This window comes from Myxocyprinus asiaticus, chromosome 47 (genome assembly GCF_019703515.2).
Source record: "Myxocyprinus asiaticus isolate MX2 ecotype Aquarium Trade chromosome 47, UBuf_Myxa_2, whole genome shotgun sequence".
NCBI lineage: Eukaryota > Metazoa > Chordata > Actinopteri > Cypriniformes > Catostomidae > Myxocyprinus > Myxocyprinus asiaticus.
This window is the reverse complement of record NC_059390.1, coordinates 28908552-28926172: the sequence shown is the minus strand read 5'-3', so window position 1 is coordinate 28926172 and position 17621 is coordinate 28908552. Positions and strand designations below refer to the sequence as shown.

Here is a 17621-nt window from a genome sequence, read left to right as displayed (position 1 = left end):
ACTGTGTATTGCACATTAATTATTACTCAATGGGGCAATTTAACTGTTCATGAGATGGATAGCCTGAGGGAAAAAACTGTTCCTGTGCCTGACGGTTCTGGTGCTCAGAGCTCTGAAGTGTCGGCCAGAAGGCAACAGTTCAAAAAGGTGGTAGGCAGGGTGAGTGGGGTCCAGAATGATTTTTCCAGCCTTTTTCCTCACTCTGGAAGTGTATAGTTCTTGAAGGGAGGGCAGGGGGTGAATTGTCTGGATTGTTGACAATTCACATTGAACGAATCTGCTGAAAAGGCAAATAAAATTATTCACATGCACGCAAACATCCCCAGTTAACATGACCCCCAGTTGATTCATAAGTGGGCTTCTAGTGGTGTTGATCTAGTGGTGTTTACATATTCCAACAATTAAAAAAAGCACTGACAGGTGAAAGAACATTTTGTTGAGCAGTTAAAGCAACAAAGCAACAGGAGCCATAGCAGCTGATGAAATGCATCTTCTCTTCAGAGTTGAAACTTGACACTGCATCTTTTAAAAGCGTGCCAGAGAGATGACAACAGTCAAAGATGTCTGTGTAGTACATGTTTGTATACAAAAGTAATTCAAAATAATCCAGATGGGTCCCCTTTTGTGTTCAGGACTAGTTAGGCCACAGACAATAGGCCTTTTGTCCTTCTCTCTGTCTTTTTATGAGCCAAGTGAGCACCAGTGTGCGGGGCCATGTGTGCGATTATTTTAAAATAGGCATTGATGTTGTTGCTGTACAGGCCCTCTTGAATTATTGAGTACCCCAAGTGACGTAGAGTTGTCACGAAAGTAGAGAACGGGGTGTTTTGGCAGCTTGGTTTCAATAAATGCTTTCATTGCATTGGGGATTAAGTTTTGAGTTCTGGAATTTACGGTATGTTTTATAGTAGAATGACCTCTAATATGTCAAAATATCGAGGAAAATTTGATTCCTCATTACATGACCCCTTTAATGCTTCAAATGAAATAAATGTATTCCTAAAGCTAACACGGAACTGTAATAGTCATTTTGAAAAAAAAAATAAAAAGAAATGTTGAAACATTCTTGCACGAATCACAGAGAAAAAGCTTTCTACAGTATATACTATAAAGGTAATCGAGTTAGAGACAGAGCAGATTAAATATTTACAATGGAAATCAGGAAATATGGAAAGATTGTTACAGTGGAATCACTTTTAGACAACAACACAAAGTACTTAGGCCTCAGAAGCCATTTCAATGTTCAAAACTCAAATTAGTGATGTTATGTATGACACTGAAGCTTCGAGACACATATCGAGCACGCAGCGCAATCTCCAGTGAAGACCTGTATCACAGTCACGTGATCGATAACAAATGAAGCCTCACTTTGCTTTGCGTGTCGGAATGTTTGAACCCAGACCTTACTTTATGAGTGGTCATTGGCTCAGTCTGGTTGTTTGTTTTGTGATGATAGTACTGAAAGTTGGATAAGCAATACGTTACATTTAAATGATCACCAATTTAGTTTTTTATTTGTTGATGTTTTTGTTGTTTGTTTGTTTTTTTGCACTTTTGGTTTTGTTTTGGTAATTTGATGTTGGTGTTTGGTGAGGGGGTGATCACTTTCACAAAAGCTTAATATGAAAGATCTAAGTTCATGGGCAATGGAGGAGTCAGGAGACAGTGAACAGTTGAGGTGAGTATTTATTTTCTTCACACTCAGATAAAACAAAAGGAACACGGCTCTCAGTGGCCAGCTCAAACAGGGTCTTTTTAACAGTCTCTAATAGAATTATGCAGTTATTGCTGCCGGTCATTCGGCCACCAGTTCTCTTGCCACTCTCTCTCTGGTGCTCTCTCTCCGCTCTGATGCTCTGGCATGCATTTTCAGGTCTCCCTCCGCCATCACTATAATTAGAGACATATGTTAGAGTCATCATAACCCAGGTGACGATCCTTACTGCTCTCTCTCTCTCTCTCACGTTACAGCCGTGTCTCACACATCAGATATGTGGACTTCAATCAACATGGATGCATACCTAGCCATAACCTGTCATTATATTGATGGCAATGAAAAACTGACCACTGGCTTGTTGGGGGTTGAACAGTTTCTAAATAGACACACGGCTGAAAATATGGCCCTGGTGAAAAATAATGTTATGGAGGAGTGGGCAATCAAGGACAAAGTGAAGTGCCTTGTCACAGATGCTGCAGCAAACATGATTGCTTGTGCAAGAATTCTGCAAGTGTGACACTCAATCTGCATTGCACATGCCCTTAACACAATGCAGGGTCAGAGTGGGATTCATATTCAGCCCGGGATGTCATGTCCAAGTCAGCCCACACCCAAATGGGGGGTTGGTGGTGAAGATGATAACAATAAAACAAGATCACAGCAAAAATATGCAATATATGTAATTACTTGAAAATTATTTAAGCTCTCCATGTCATTAAACCACATACGGCATTCACTAAGATTTTCACTTTGTCATAAGACATCATTGTATGTGTTGTAAAAATAAGTGAATGTTAAAGGGACATTTGATCATTTCCTCACCCTCATGCCATCCCAGATGTGTATGACTTTCTTTTGCAGAACATGAATGAAGATGTTTAGAAGAACTGTTGGTCCATTCAATGCAAGTAAATGAGAAGCGGTGAGAAACAGATCAATAATTAAGTTATTTTTTACTATAAATCTCCACTTTCACTTTCATAAGCACTCCTCTCTCTTAAGAGTTCTTCTTCTGTTTTTGGTGATTTACATAAGCATATCGCCCCATACTGGGCAGGGAGGAGAATGTATAGTAAAAATACAAATAAAAATTAAATATTGATCTGTTTCTCATCCACACCTATCATATCGCTTCTGAAGACGTAGCTTAAACCATTGGAGTTGTATGGATTACTTTTATGCTGCATTTATGAGATTTTTGTACCTTCTGAGTTCTGATCACAATTCACTTGCATTGAAAGGACCAACAGAACTGAGAAATTCTTCTAAAAAGCTTCATTTGTGTTCAGCAGAAGACAGAAATATCTATACACAATAATACACATCTGGGATGGCATGAGGGTGAGTAAATGATGAAAGAAATTTAATTTTGGGGTAAACTAAGTTTATTTTAAAGACTATCTAGGCACATAATAACACTGTAGAACTGTAACTGTTTAAAACTCTTTCAAGATGTACAGGCTCACTTTAAATGGTCAGTGCTTTGTATTTTAGATCATTAAAATAGCAACAGATCCAGTGAAACAATGAAGGTTGAGTGATTGTTTTTACATTTTTACATGCCATTCAAAAACGTGGCATTTTACAATGATAAGAGTGAAATAAAAGACTAAAAATAACACATTTGTACTTTTCTTTTACTTGAAATGTAAATGTTCAGGACAAAGGCAAAATGGTTACTGTCTCTTTAAGAGGGTTTTATCGCATTACACAACATTGAAGGCACTCTGTGCAGTTTGTTTAGTTGAGTTTAATCTTTTGAGAGCTGTAAAGTCCCATTATTTTCGTACCGTGTCGTGCTGTTGCATCTGTATTCATTTACTTTAAGTATTCTGTTATTTTGTGACAAAGAATAATTTTGCTATTATCATTCTGCACTGCTAGGGAAGAGGATTTCAGAGATTAATTGATTGAGATTGTGAGACTGCTGTCAGTATTAAACTTGTGATGATCTTGTACCCGAAGCACGTTCATCCATTCAGCTATTAGTAGCCTGTCTATTCTCGATGGATCTTCCGTGATCCTTCCCGCGCTGTTATGAAGCGGCGCAACATCAGTTTCGTCTCTCACAGGATACTCTCTCATTTGTTTGGGTGTGAGATGATAAAATACAGACTGCGTCCGCTATAATACGGAAAGCAATTCTGATCCCTTAAATACCGGATGTTACGGACTGTTGGCAATTGTTATGCGACATATGATGCAAGTTTGTCAATCAACATGCGGACCTAACCTGCCCAATTTTTGACCGGCCCAGCGGGAATTCTCCCGATCTTCCCGATTGCCACTCCGGCCCTGACACAATGGTTAAAATATCTTTTGAACAGGTTCCTGCTCTTTGTGACATCCGGAACAAAGAGAAGAAAGTGGTCACCTATTTTAGAAGCAGCACCACTGCCAGAGATACTGTATGTTGAGCCAGATGCAGCAGGAGATGCACAGACCAGTTCTTAAACTGGTCGGTGAAGTGGAAACACGCTGGAACAGCACTTTTCACATGCTTCAGCGCCTGCATGATGAAAGACAGACTGTGGGGGTATCCCTTGCCTCGCTTAAAACTGACATCACTCCGCTTCATGCACAGAAGTATGAAGCCATAGAGCAAATTCTGTGTGTTCTCTCCCCATTCCACCAGGTCACAGTAGAGCTGTCTGAGGAAAAGCGAGTGCCTGGCTCCAAAGTCATTCCATTACTGAAAATGATTCACCATTCTTTACAGGGGGAACAAATCAGGTATTTATTTGTATTTATTGAGCCTATTCATTAACAATAGTAATCAATGTTTTGGGGCTGACTTATACTGTTGTTTTATATTAGACTGTTAAATATAAATAATTAAATACAGTATATTTTAGAAATATTATGTTGTTTATATGTATATACTGCATGTTTTATTGCAGCCTTGAGTAACCCATATTTTTGTTCCATAGGCTAACCATGGACATCTCAAAAGAATTAACTGAAATATCATCAGGCATCTGAGGGAACACATCTGAAATATGGAGTCACTGAGCATAATGACCATGGCAACTTTGCTGGACTCAAGGTTTAAAACCTTGGGTTTCCATAACCAGAATAAAATGACCAAGGCTGTCAAATGGCTAAAAGCAGAATGTGCCAATATCATCAGGACCGAAGACGAAAGACCATCGACAAGCACTCTGTCAACAGAACCACCATCCTCAACTCAACAGCTAACAACAAGCCCAAGTATTTGTTTATAAATGTCTTTTTTTTTAAAAAAACAAACAAAAAAGAAAAATTCATAGCTGTTGACTGTTGGTGTATGAAGTATGCAGTCAATGTACATGTACAGTCACTCCCATTCAAGTTCTTTTCCCTTCACATTTCTTTGGTGGAAACTTGTGGCTCCTGTTGGACAATGCTGTGGACCAGAGCAAACAAAGCTCAAATGCCACAGCTGATGCAATAGTCGAAGTAGATAGATACCTTACAGAGACAAACATTCAAAAAGCCGAAGATCCATTGGGATATTGGAAAATACAATAACATATGTACCCCCATATATACACTTTGACACAGCAGTTTATTTGTACACCGGCCTCCTCTGTACCCTGTGAGAGAGTGTTCTCTAAGGCAGAGGAAGTACTGTCAAAAAGGAGAAATAGACTCAGCCCAACACTGTCAATCAGCTTTTATTTCTCAATAAAAATAATTAAAAACTTCTCCATCCCCCTTCTGCCATTTCCACAGTTACACAAGCACTATCAATGCCAAGTCTCATAAGCACATTTAATAACCAGATGATCCCATCACACAATATGTTCTTATTCACATCTTAGTTCTGCACTTTAAATGGATGGATCATACTGTCCATTTCAAACTTCTTCGACTTTTATTCATACTTACTCAGTTACATTATGAAATACCTTGTCATAGATGTAGGATAGAGAATACCAATAATTACAGCCCAAATACTTGCCATATGCAACACAGTCATATTTATATACATTATTCTACAGTATTACATCATATTGAATTGTTTTGGTTCATATTGGCATTTATTGCCAAGCTTTAATGGGTAAATGATTTTATCAGAGGTAGAAAATCAACACACACACACACACACACACATGTTAGGCTTTTATTTGTGCATGTAACATTGAAACTACATCAGTGAGGTGTGTGGTTGGTGCTTCATCATCAAGTTTATTGCTGCTTTATTTTGTACTAACCAACAGATGACACTGTTTTGACAGTCTGGAAGCTTTGAATCTTTTCCCGGAACAATCAGGGAAAAGCCTCAGAGCTTTACAAGGCTTCATTTCCCCATCCCTAGTCTGCTGTCCTAAAATTAACATGTTCAGTGAAAATGTACACATCATATATTATACTGCAGAAAAAAATATTTTCATGAACATTGTTTAAACCAGAAATGTGTAATTATTTTGATGTTAAATTACTTTCTCCTATTCCAGCTTACTATACAGAGAAAACTGTAAGTAAGCCATTTGTAGGTAACACATTTGCACTTATCTTTGGCACTGTAAAAAATTGCTTTTTGTTTTGAGCGACCCGTCCAGCTCCACACAACAATGATGTTGACTATCTGTTTGTTTGATCAATGGTAGACAAAGGGGAGTGTTTGAAAAACACAGTTTGTAAACAAGTTTATTTTTGCAATTCAGTTTGGTGACACTAGTGGTGCAGAAATGACACACTTTAGCGGAAGTTTCTCACCTGAAGTAAATGTAGTGTTTCATCACCTGCTCATTTATACATCTGATATCCTCAAGTGTTGTGTTATAAATTCAAGATACACATCAGTCAGAGATCCAGTCACAAAGACTGTTGAAATCTCTGACACTGAAATATCTGAGAAAAAATAGTGATTGAGTTACTGAAGAGATCCGTGTGTGTATGTGTGTGTGTGTAAGAGAGATTGATTTAATATGAATGTTGTGGAAATATTCATCTGTTCACTCAATTCATTCTAGTTCATCATAGTGTGAGATGTAGATATTAATGTTTTATTTATTTATTTATTTTATATTTTAATAAATAACTGAAAACTGCAGAATCAAACTAGACTTTATTTTATGACACATTCAGTACCTGCTATTCCTTCCAAACCTTCAACTGTGACAGTATTTTATGTCTGTAATGCAGTCAAATAAATGACACACACACAGATACACATTGGTACTGTCACATTTGAAGGTTCCTCGGGAACAGCCGGTAATGTATTTACACGTCTCACACATTATCACTGCACTTTTATAAGCTTTAAAGGGATAGATCAGCCAAAAGTGAAAGGCTTGTCATCATTTACTCACCCTCATGTTGTACCAAACCTGTTTAACTTGTAGAACACAAAAGGAGATGTTAGGCCTCAGTCACTGTAACTCTTTCCCCATTAATGAAAGTGAATGGTGACTAAAGTCTTTTGTGTTCCACTGAAGAAAAAAGTTATATGGGTTTAGAACAACATGAGGATTAGAAAATGTTGACAGATTTTTCATTTTGGCTGAACTATCCCTTTAAGAGCATGAAACACCTGCTGCACCTTTAAATATTGTTTGTCTCTTTTCAGACTCCTCCTCAGGTGACAGGTGAGAGTGAAACTATTAAAACAGGATTCATTTTATGACAAGAGCAGGAAATTACATGACGAGAGAAAAATAGAAAAAGTACGAAAGGTTTTGCTTCACTGAATTGTCTGGAACAATAAATCAATTGATTGTGAAGTATTTTGTAGGTGATATTCTAGTCAGTAAAGAGGAAGTGAACATCAACAGCTCTTGACAGATGAGTACTGAACTGCTGCAAAATAAATCAAAACTCACAAGACAACATTAATTCATCTTTAAAACTGTCAGCTACAGTAAAACTTCTAACAGATATCTAAGTATTAATCACAGCAGAACAAACAGATACTGAGACTTTTGCACTTTTAGTGTTCAGCTTCTTTGGCACTGAAATGTTATTTCTTCTATTGACTTGAAACGTTGCTTTGTTTTCTTCTGTTGAGTCTTCTGATGTTTTCTCTTTATGCTGGTGTTTAACATGTCATAAAAGCTGACAGTCTGCAATTTAACCTCATTGATTCATTTCTAATGGACATTCTAGAGTACAAAACAAATATGTGTCAGTATTGAACAAATAAACATGTCACACATAAAGATGATGTCCCTTTTGTTGACAGGTGTTCAGTGGACTGTTCAGATGATGTCATGGACTCCACAAAGGATCTCAGTGGACAGACAGACACAGGGAAGGTCAAGAGGTCAGAGGATTTCAATGGTTTAATAAAATACACTGATAGGTATTTCTGATATGCTGCACAACACTACAGTATAAAAACACTGAGGAGAAATGAGAACAGACTGGATTATCTCAAGTATGTGAAAACAGCTTTAGGGTAAAGTGAGATCCACAGTATTTGACAGTGAGACCGGTTTGATTCAGTCACAGACATAACTGGAAAAACTTGTACAGTCAGTTGTATGTAGAAGATGAAACTTAAATGTGTTTCTCTGTATATTTTTAGACACAAACACAGAATTCCCTTCAGATGAATGCGGAACAAACCATCAAACTAAAATGTACATGGATTAAATTATTTAGAATTGTGGTCAAAGGTCATTTGTGTGTATGTTTCTCCTGTAAAATAACATTTTAATCATCAATTTTGACCCTCTTCAGTTTTTCCAGCTTTGGTGTGTAATGTCATGTGCTCAAATATATCTTCTTTAAATAAGCATAAGTGAAATGTCCTGGTCCTAGTCCTGAATGTTGAACTAGAACTGTGCATTAAAAATTACCATATAGTTACTATGTAACCATGACAATTTGCCTTATAAAATGAATACATTAATATATTTGTGTCATTATTTTTTTGTATTGTCTTCCATAAACATACAAGGTGTATTTCAGAAGCCTCATGTTAGGACTGTGTGCACAGTAATCTCCAGTGTGCTGCTTTCTTTTGTCTTAAATAAAAATATTCTCAAATGGAAATAACCCAATGTTAAACTACAACGTAAAATGAGAAGTAGTCAGTTTCTTTGTGACCACTGTTACTGAATAAATCTCTATTTCAATGACAAAATTACACTGAAAACACTGCAAAAGAATGTTACCTCTTTGAAGAAGAGAGAAATATTGGGAAGAGTAAATCTGAGAAACTGATGAGAGGAAAAGAGTGTTTGTAATCTTTGAAAGAGTGTTTAATTGTGTTTTAGTTTGATTCATGGAGAATCTCCTGAATCCAGCTGTGTGTCCATGAAGAGTGACTGGTCAATGGGTGATCCACCTCTCTTCAGTTCAGGAGCCCCTTGTGCTGGTGTGAGGTGAGGACTCATGTTGACTGACAGTTTGAACGTGTACACCACAAAGATAACTGATAAATCACATGAACTAAACTCCGTTTAGAATACAAATACTTTCTTACGTGTGCCAGATTATCTACATGAAAACTTAGGAGAATTTTTTCCCCCCATAAAAATTAAGCAAGTGTAACGTTGGGGTCTAGGAGTGGAAGAGACACAGGAGCAGATTCTTTAAATCCTTTAATAATAATCACTGGAGTGGAAACACACAATAAATCTTAACACTAGTAATCGCTGGAGTGGAACTAACAATAAACTGTAACATAACACTTCACTAACTCAACATAACACTTCAAGGATTGACAAAGGAGTGGGCAAAACTAGAGGATATTTATACAAAAGGAACTAATGAGGGAATAAAATACAGGTGAGGATAATAAGAAACAAGCCGGAAGTGATGAGGGCAGTGCACTCTGGGAAATGAAGTCCGGGGGAAAACTTCAAAATAAGAGTCCTTGAAGAAGCTGATGGAGACAGACTGTGACAGCAAGTAACTGGTTAAAATAAAAACACCCTTAATACTGTGCTTTTATATACAGTATCCTAAAATATTCACATGGTATAGTGAATTAACCATTTTTAAAATCTAGTCATAAATTCCGTCTTAAGATCTAGCTTAAAAACAAACATGATTTACACTCAACTAACAAATACATTTTGATCAGCTTTACTTTGAAAAAAAAAAAAAAAAAAATTAATGCATTTTCTTGACTTTTCTCTAGTATTCAGTATCATTCAATTCAGAGAAGGAAAAATGAGTCCTGCAAATATTGTGAATTTGCACACAACAACCAGTGCTGGAGCCAGATATTGTGCAGATAATCACAGGCAAAAGAACAAAATGAGCTGATGCTGTTTGTGATTGAGAGGCCTGACTCACAGCTGTATATACAACCAAATAAGATCAGTATATTTCTAGGTTCAGTTTTACACTATCACGTTTTATATAACTTTTTGTGCATGTGCATATGAGGAGACTGTAGATCTGACCTCACTCCACAAAACTAAACAATTTACATACAAATACATAAGACATCCGATGACGGCTGTTGCATGCGCCATTGAATGTTGTTAAACTCACCGCTGAATGCTGTTGCTCGCGACTGTGAACACTGAGTTTTGCACAGAGGTATCAGACTCTGCTGAATTTCTTTTTAGCAAAAATCAGTTGGAGGGCCAGATAAAGATGATTTAAAGATGTACATACTTTTGAGTTTTGTTGCTCTCAAACTGTCGATCTCCTCATGAACTGTGCTCTTGAATTCAGCAGAATAGCTGCACAAGTGCGTGCGAGTAAAGTTGGGGAGGGGTTGAGAGAGAATTCTACATGTCCATGCTTGTTTATTTATTTATTTATTTTTACATAATGTAAAGTGAAATATCCATGTATGTGAATGTGTAGACAATAAAATAATTATTCTGAGTAAAAACAAATCCACTCATTCTGGCTGGGGTGGCTAGTGAATTTATAAACACATTCAGACATGTGTTTACTGCTGTGTGTTTGGTGTTAATATATGTATTTACAAAGTGTTTCAATGTTTGATTAATTACAGGAACAAAATGGATGGATCAAAGTCCTTCAGTCGGAAGCACATTGATTCTGTTTTCCAGGTGTGTGTGTGTGTTTGTGTGTGTGTGTGTGTGTTGTGTGTTGTGTGTGAGTGTGTGTGTGTTGTGTGTGTATGTGTTGTGAGTGAGAGTGTGTGTGTGTGTGTGTCTGTTTGTGTGTTGTGTGTGTTGTATGTATGTGTTGTGTTTGTGTGTGTTGTGTGTGTTTGTGTGTATTGTGTGTGTGAGTGTGTGTGTATGTGTTGTGTGTGCGAGAGTGTGTTGTGTGTGTGTATGTGTTGTGTGTGTGTTGTGTGTGTGTGTGTGTGTGTGTGTGTTTGTGTGTTGTTTGTGTGGCTGTGTGTGTTTGTGTGTTGTGTAGGTGTGTGTTTGTATGTGTGTGTGTGAGCGTGTGTTTGTGTGTTTGTGTGATGGGTGTTTGGGGGTGTGTCTATTTGTGTGTGTGTTTGTTTGTGTGTTGTGTGTGAGTGTGTGTGAATGTTTGTGTGAAGTTTGAGTGTGTGTTTGTGTGTGTGACAGTGTCTGTTTGTGTGTTTTGTGGTTGTATGTGTGTGTACGTGTTTGTGTGTGTTTATGCGTGTGTTTGTGTGTTGTGTGTGTGGGGGTGTGTCTATTTGTGTGCTCTGTGTGTGTGTGTTTGTTTGTGTGTGTGTTGTGTGTGAGTGTATGTTGTGTGTGCGTGAGTGAGTGTGTGTGTGTGTGTGTTGTGTGTGTGAGTGTGTGTCTGTTTGTGTGTTGTGTGTATATGTTGTGTGTGTATGTGTTGTGTATGTGTGTGAGAGAGAGAGTGTGTGTGAGAGTGTGTGCTGGGTGCTGGGTGCTGTGTGTGTATGTGTTCTGTGTGTGTGTGTGAGTGTTTTGTGTGTGTATGTGTGTGGTGTGTGAGTGTGTGTGAGTGTGTGAGTGTGTGTTGTGTGTGTTGTGCATGTTGTGTGTGCATGTGTGTGTTGTGTGTGCGTGTGTGTGTTATGTGTGCATGTGTGTGTGAGTGTGTGTGTATGTGTTGTTTGTGTTTTTTGTGTGTGTTGTGTGTGTGTGTACTTGTGTGTTTGTGTGTTTGTATGTGTGTGTAAGTGTGTGTGCGTTTGTGTGTGTGTGTGTCTGTGGGCAGGTTTATGTGGTTTACAAGGACTTTTTTTAGGTTACAAACTGGTAATTACAAGGGTATTATGCTATAAATGTGGTTCCTTATCTGTCACTCACTCGATATTGTGTCGAAGTAGTGACTCTAGGGGTAGGCCAATGGGAATTGGCAATATTCTTCCTACTGATAGAGTATATTTTCCCTACTAAAAGAGTGGCATTAACGGAGAGCTTCTTTTTAAAGATGCCTCTCCATTTGTGTGTATTTCCTGGTTGAGGTCGTTACCTCTCCGCTTCTGATGGCCACGATCGCGGTCTTATGTGCTTGGGCGCTGCCCACGCGGAAACAGCGTTCGTGGACGGGTCATGTTTTCACTGCGAGAGTACAACGTTGCGGTTGCGGTTTTTCCTTCGTTAGAGGGAAAGACCACCCCAGCGGCTCCCCGTCTTGGTCCTTCTACCTACGGGTTTGAGGCCGCATCGGTTAGCACTGGGAGCGATTTGGGGACCCCAGTGGGAGCCACTCTGCCGGGTAACTCCCCACGGACCTCCCATTCCCCAGTACACTCGTTTGCCCTGCTGGGATGAGACCGCCGGCCTCATCGCGATCTCGTTTCGGCGCTCGTGAAGTGGATGAGCTCTCGACTGCAGCATCGGAAAGTGGGCTGTCCAGTCTGATGCTGAGGACTCGACTGGCAGCCATGCTTGCCTGGGCAGCTGCATGTGTTGGGCTGGAGTGGAACCCTCCACCCCCCCCCGAACTCTCGCAGCCTGACGATTGGTTCCTGGGCCCGGAGTGCCGCTTATGGCCATGCCCCACCCTGGTCTCTTTTTCCTGGAGGTGCATGAGGAGCTCACAAGGTCTTGGCCGGCACCTTTCACTGCCCGGACCCGGTCTCTGAGCTCCTCCGCTCTCACTACCCTCAATGGTGGGGCTGTCAGTGGGTACTTGGCAATTCCCCAGGTGGATAAGGCGATTGCGGTGCACCTGTGCCCGCAAAATGCCGCCACCTGGTGGGGCCGCCTGAGACCCCCATCCAGTGCCTGTAGGGTTATGTCGTCTCTGGCGACTAAGGCCTGCGGTGCCGCTGGACAGGCCTCCTCTGCCCTGCACGCCATGGCTCTCCTGCAAGTGCACCAAGCCAAGGCACTAAGAGAACTGCACGAGGGTAGTTCTGTCCCGGGATTGATGCAGGATCTGCGCTCGGTGACCGACCTCGCTCTCCAGGCAACGAAGGTCACGGCGCAGACTCTCAGGCAGGCGATGTCCACCCTGGTGGTCCAGGAGCACCACCTATGGCTCAAATTGGTCAAGATGTGGGAAGCTGACAAGGTACGTTTCCTTGACGCCCCCGTCTCCCAGGTCAGCCTGTTCGGCGACACCGTCGAGGACTTCGCCCAGCAGTTCTCAGCGGTGAAACAGCAGACGGAGGCTATTCATGTTGTGTGTATGTGTTGTGTGTGTGTGGCTGTGTGTGTGTTTGTGTGTGTTGCTTGTGTGGCTGTGTGTGTGTTTGTGTGTGTGTGTGTGTGTGTGTCTGTTTGTGTGTGTGTTGTGTATGTGTGTTTGTTTGTGTGTATATTATGTGTGGTTTGTGTGCGTGTGTGTGTTTTGTGTTGTGTGTTGTGTGTGAGTGTGTGTGTATGTGTTGTGTGTGTTTGTGTTTATGTGTTGTGTGCGTGTGTGTGTGTGTGTGTATATGTGTTGTGTTTTTTGTGTTGTGTGTGTGTGAGTGAGTGTGTGTGTTGTTTGTGGGCAGGTTTAAGTGGTTTACGAGTGGTTTAAACTGGTAATTACAAGGGTATTATGCTATAAATGTGGTTTATGTGGACATTTCTAATATCCCCATAATTCAAATCGCTTAAAAAAAAAAAACCCATACTAAACGATGTTTTATTGAAAATGTAAAAATGCAGAATGTTTTTTTGTGAGGGTTAGGTTTAGGGGTAGGGTTAGGGTTTGGGGATAGAATCTATAGTTTGTACAGTATGAAAATCATTATGTCTATGGAGAGTCCTCATAATGATCACTGTACTAACATGTGTGTGTGTTTATGTGTTGTTTGTGTGTTGTGCGTTTGTGTGTATGTGTGTTGTTTATGTGGCTGTGTTTGAGTGTGTTGCTGTGTGTGTGTGTTTGTGTGTTTTTTGTGTGACTGTGAGTGTGTGTGTTGTGTGTGTGTGTGTGTGTTTGTGTGTATATTATGTGTGGGTTGTTTGTGACTGTGTGTGAATGTGTGTATGTTTGTCTGTGAGTGTGTGTGTGAGAGAGAGAGAGAGAGTGTGTGTGTGGGTGCATTTGTGTGTTGTTTGTGCGGCTGTGTTTGAGTGTGTGTTTGTTGTGTGTGCGTGTGTGTTGTGTGTATGTGTGGCTGTGTGTGTGTTTGTGTGTTGTTTGTGTGGCTGTGTGTGAGTGTGTGTGTGTGTGTGTGTGTGTGTGTGTGTGTGTGAGAGAGAGAGAGAGAGAGAGAGTGTGAGTGTGTGTGTTGTTTGTGCGGCTGTGTTTGAGTGTGTGTTTGTTGTGTGTGCGTGTGTGTTGTGTGTATGTGTGGCTGTGTGTGTGTTTGTGTGTTGTTTGTGTGGCTGTGTGTGAGTGTGTGTGTGTGTGTGTGTGTGTGTGTGAGAGAGAGAGAGAGAGAGAGAGTGTGAGTGTGTGTGTTGTTTGTGCGGCTGTGTTTGAGTGTGTGTTTGTTTGTTGTGTTTGTATGTGTTGTGTGTGCGTGTGTGTTGTGTGTATGTGTGTGTGTGGCTGTGTGTGTGTTTGTGTATGTGTTTGTGTGTTGTGTGTGTGTGTGTGTGTTTTGTGTATGTGTGTTGTGTGTTTGTTTGTGTGTATATTATGTGTGGGTTGTGTGTGTGTGTGTGTGTGTGTACATGTTTTGTTTTGTGTGTGTTATGTGTGTGTGTGTTTGTGTTGTGTGCATGTGAGAGAGAGAGTGTGTGTGTGTGTGTGTTTGTGTGTTGTTTGTGTGGCTGTGTTTGAGTGTGTGTTTGTTTGTTGTGTGTGTGTGTGTTTCTGTCTGTATGTTGTGTGTGTGTGTGTATGTCTGTTTGTGTGTTGTGTGTGTGTGTGTATGTGTTGTGTGTGTGAGTTGTGTGTTTATGTTTTGTGTGAGTGTGTGTGTTGTGTGTGCGTGTGTTTGTGTGTTTGAGAGTGTGTGTGTGTCTGTTTGTGTGTTTTGTGTGTGTGAGCTTGTGTGCGTGAGAGAGAGAGTGTGTGTGTTGTGTTGTGTGTGTTCGTGTGGTGTTTGTGTGGCTGAGTGTGAGTGTGTGTTGTGTGTGTGTTTTTGCGTGTGTTTGCGAGTGTGTGTGTGTCTGTTTGTGTGTTTTGTGTGTGTATTTTTGTGTTTGAGAGTGTGTGTGTGTGTGTGAGTTGTGTTGTGTGTGTTTGTGTATTGTTTGTGTTCGTGTGTGTTTGTGTGTTGTTTGTGTTGTTTGTGTGGCTGTGTGTGTTGTGTGTGTTTGTGTGTTGTGTGTGTGTGTGAGTGTGTGTGTGTGTCTGTTTGTGTGTATGTGTTGTGTGTATGTGTTTTGTGTTGTTTTGTGTGTGAGAGTGTGTGTGTGGGTTTGAGTGTTGTTTGTGTGGCTGTGTGTGTGTTGTGTATGTGTTTGTGTGTGAGTGTTGTATGTGTGTGTGAGAGTGTGAATGTGTGTGTTTGTGTGTGAGAGAGTGTGTGTGCGTGTTTGTGTGTTGTATGTGCGTGTTTGAGTGTGTGTTGTGTGTGTCTGTTTGTGTGGTGTGTGTATGTGTATTGTTTGAGCGTGTGTGTGTCTGTTTGTGTGTTCTGTATGTGTGTGTGTGTGATTGTTGTGATGTGTTGGTTGTGTGCATGTGTATGTGTTGTGTGTGTTTTTGTTTGTTGTGTGTGTGTTGTGTGTATGTGTTGTGTGCGTGAGTGTGTGTGTCTGTTTGTGTGTTGTGTGTGTATGTGTTGTGTGTGTGAGTTTGAGCTTGTGTGTGTGTGTGTGAGAGAGAGAGTGTGTGTGTTGTGTTGTGTGTTCATGTGTTTTTTGTGTGGCTGGGTGTGTGTGTTTGTGTTGTGTGTGTGTTTTTGTGAGTGTTTGTGTGTTTGCAAGTGTGTGTGTGTCTGTTTGTGTGTGTGTATTTGTGTGTGAGAGTATGTGTGTGAGTGTGAGCTGTGTTGTGTGTGTTTGTGTATTGCGTGTGGCTGTGTGTGAATGTGTGTGTGTATGTGTGTTGTGTGTGTGAGTTTGTGTGTGTGAGAGAATGTGAGTGTGTGTGTGTGTGAGTGTGTGTGTCTGTGTGTCTGTGAGTTGTGTGAGAGTGTGAATATGTGTGTTTGTGTGAGAGAGTGTGAGAGAGTGTGAGTGTGTGTTTGTGTGTTGTTTGTGTGGCTGTGTTTGAGTGTGTGTTGTGTGTGTGTGTATGTGTATTGTTTGAGGGTGTGTGTGTGTGTGTGTCTGTTTGTGTGTTCTGTATGTGTGTGTGTTTGTTTGTATGTGATGTGTAGGTTGTGTGTGTGTATGTGTTGTGTGTATTTTGTGTGTGTTTGTGTGTGTGTTGTGTGTATGTGTTTGTGTGTCTGTTTGTGTGTGTGTGTGTGTGTGTGTGTGTGTGAGCTTGTGTGTGTGTGTGTGTGTAAGAGAGAGAATGTGTGTGTTGTGTTGTGTGTGTTCGTGTGTTGTTTGTGTGGCTGAGTGTGTGTGTTTGTGTTGTGTGTGTGTTTTTGTAAGTGTTTGTGTGTTTGCAAGTGTGTGTGTGTCTGTTTGTGTGTGTGTATTTGTGTGTGAGAGTATGTGTGTGAGTGTGAGCTGTGTTGTGTGTGTGAGTGTTGTTTTGTGTGTGTGTTGTGTGTGTGTGTGTGAGTGTGTGTGTCTATGAGTTGTGTGAGTGTGAATATGTGTGTTTGTGTGAGAGAGTGTGAGAGAGTGTGTGTGTGTGTTTGTGTGTTGTTTGTGTGGCTGTGTTTGAGTGTGTGTTGTGTGTGTGTATGTGTATTGTTTGAGTGTGTGTGTGTGTGTGTGTCTGTTTGTTTGTGTGTTCTGTATGTGTGTGTGTGTTTGTTTGTATGTGATGTGTAAGTTGTGTGCGTGTGTATGTGTTGTGTGTATTTTGTGTGTGTTTGTGTGTGTGTGTGTGTGTGTGTGTTTGTTTGTTTGTGTGTATATCATGTGTGGGTTGTGTGCGGGTGTATGTGTTTTGTGTGTGTGTGTGTGTATATATGTGTTGTGTTTTGTGTGTTGTGTTGTGTTGTGTGTGAGTGTATATGTTGTGTGTTTGTGTGTGAGTGAGTGTGTGTGTTGTTTGTGGGCAGGTTTAAGTGGTTTACGAGGACATTTTTTTATGTTATATACTGGTAATTACAAGGGTATTATGCTATAAATGTGGTTTATAAGGGCATTTTTAGTGTCCCCATAATTGGAATCGCTTAAAAAAAAAAACATACTAAATTATATTTTTTTGAAAATGTAAAAATGCAGAAAGTTTTTTGTGAGGATTAGGTTTAGGGGGAGGGTTAAGGGGTAGAATCTATAGTTCGTACAATATAAAAATCATTATGTCTATAGAGAGTCCTCATAAGGATAGCTGCACCAATGTGTGTGTGTATGTGTGTGTGTGTGTGTGGTGATCCTTCAGTTCTGCCTCTCTGTTACTGAATGAAGCTTCATTATTTAAATGTTCACTGATTTCAGGAACTTGAGCACAAAATCATCTCTCTGATGAAGAAAGAGCTGATTAGCTTCAAGAGACTACTGAGCCCAGATTATCCAGCATGCTCTGAGAGAGAGGAGGAGGATGATGAATGTCAGAGCAGAGTTAGAGAGGGGTTTCTGAAGATCACACTGCACGTCCTGAGGAAGATGAAGCAGATAGACCTCGCTAACACACTTCAAACCAGTAAGAGCTTGTAATCATGTCACTATTACATCATGTC

At 40.3% G+C, this 17621-nt stretch overlaps 1 protein-coding gene across 1 annotated transcript in view; it reads left to right on the top strand.

Annotated features, from left to right (window-relative positions):
- Window positions 1-4121: 4121 nt before the first annotated feature.
- Window positions 4122-17621, top strand: part of LOC127437031 (NACHT, LRR and PYD domains-containing protein 3) — a 53618-nt gene continuing 40118 nt past the window's right edge. Inside the window, exons 1-5 of the mRNA XM_051691664.1 lie at window positions 4122-4450; window positions 4648-7964; window positions 8923-9030; window positions 10626-10683; window positions 17380-17584. Of these exons, the coding sequence (XP_051547624.1) occupies window positions 7912-7964; window positions 8923-9030; window positions 10626-10683; window positions 17380-17584 (424 nt within the window). The 5' untranslated portion in view covers window positions 4122-4450; window positions 4648-7911. The remainder of the gene's footprint in view (window positions 4451-4647; window positions 7965-8922; window positions 9031-10625; window positions 10684-17379; window positions 17585-17621) is intronic.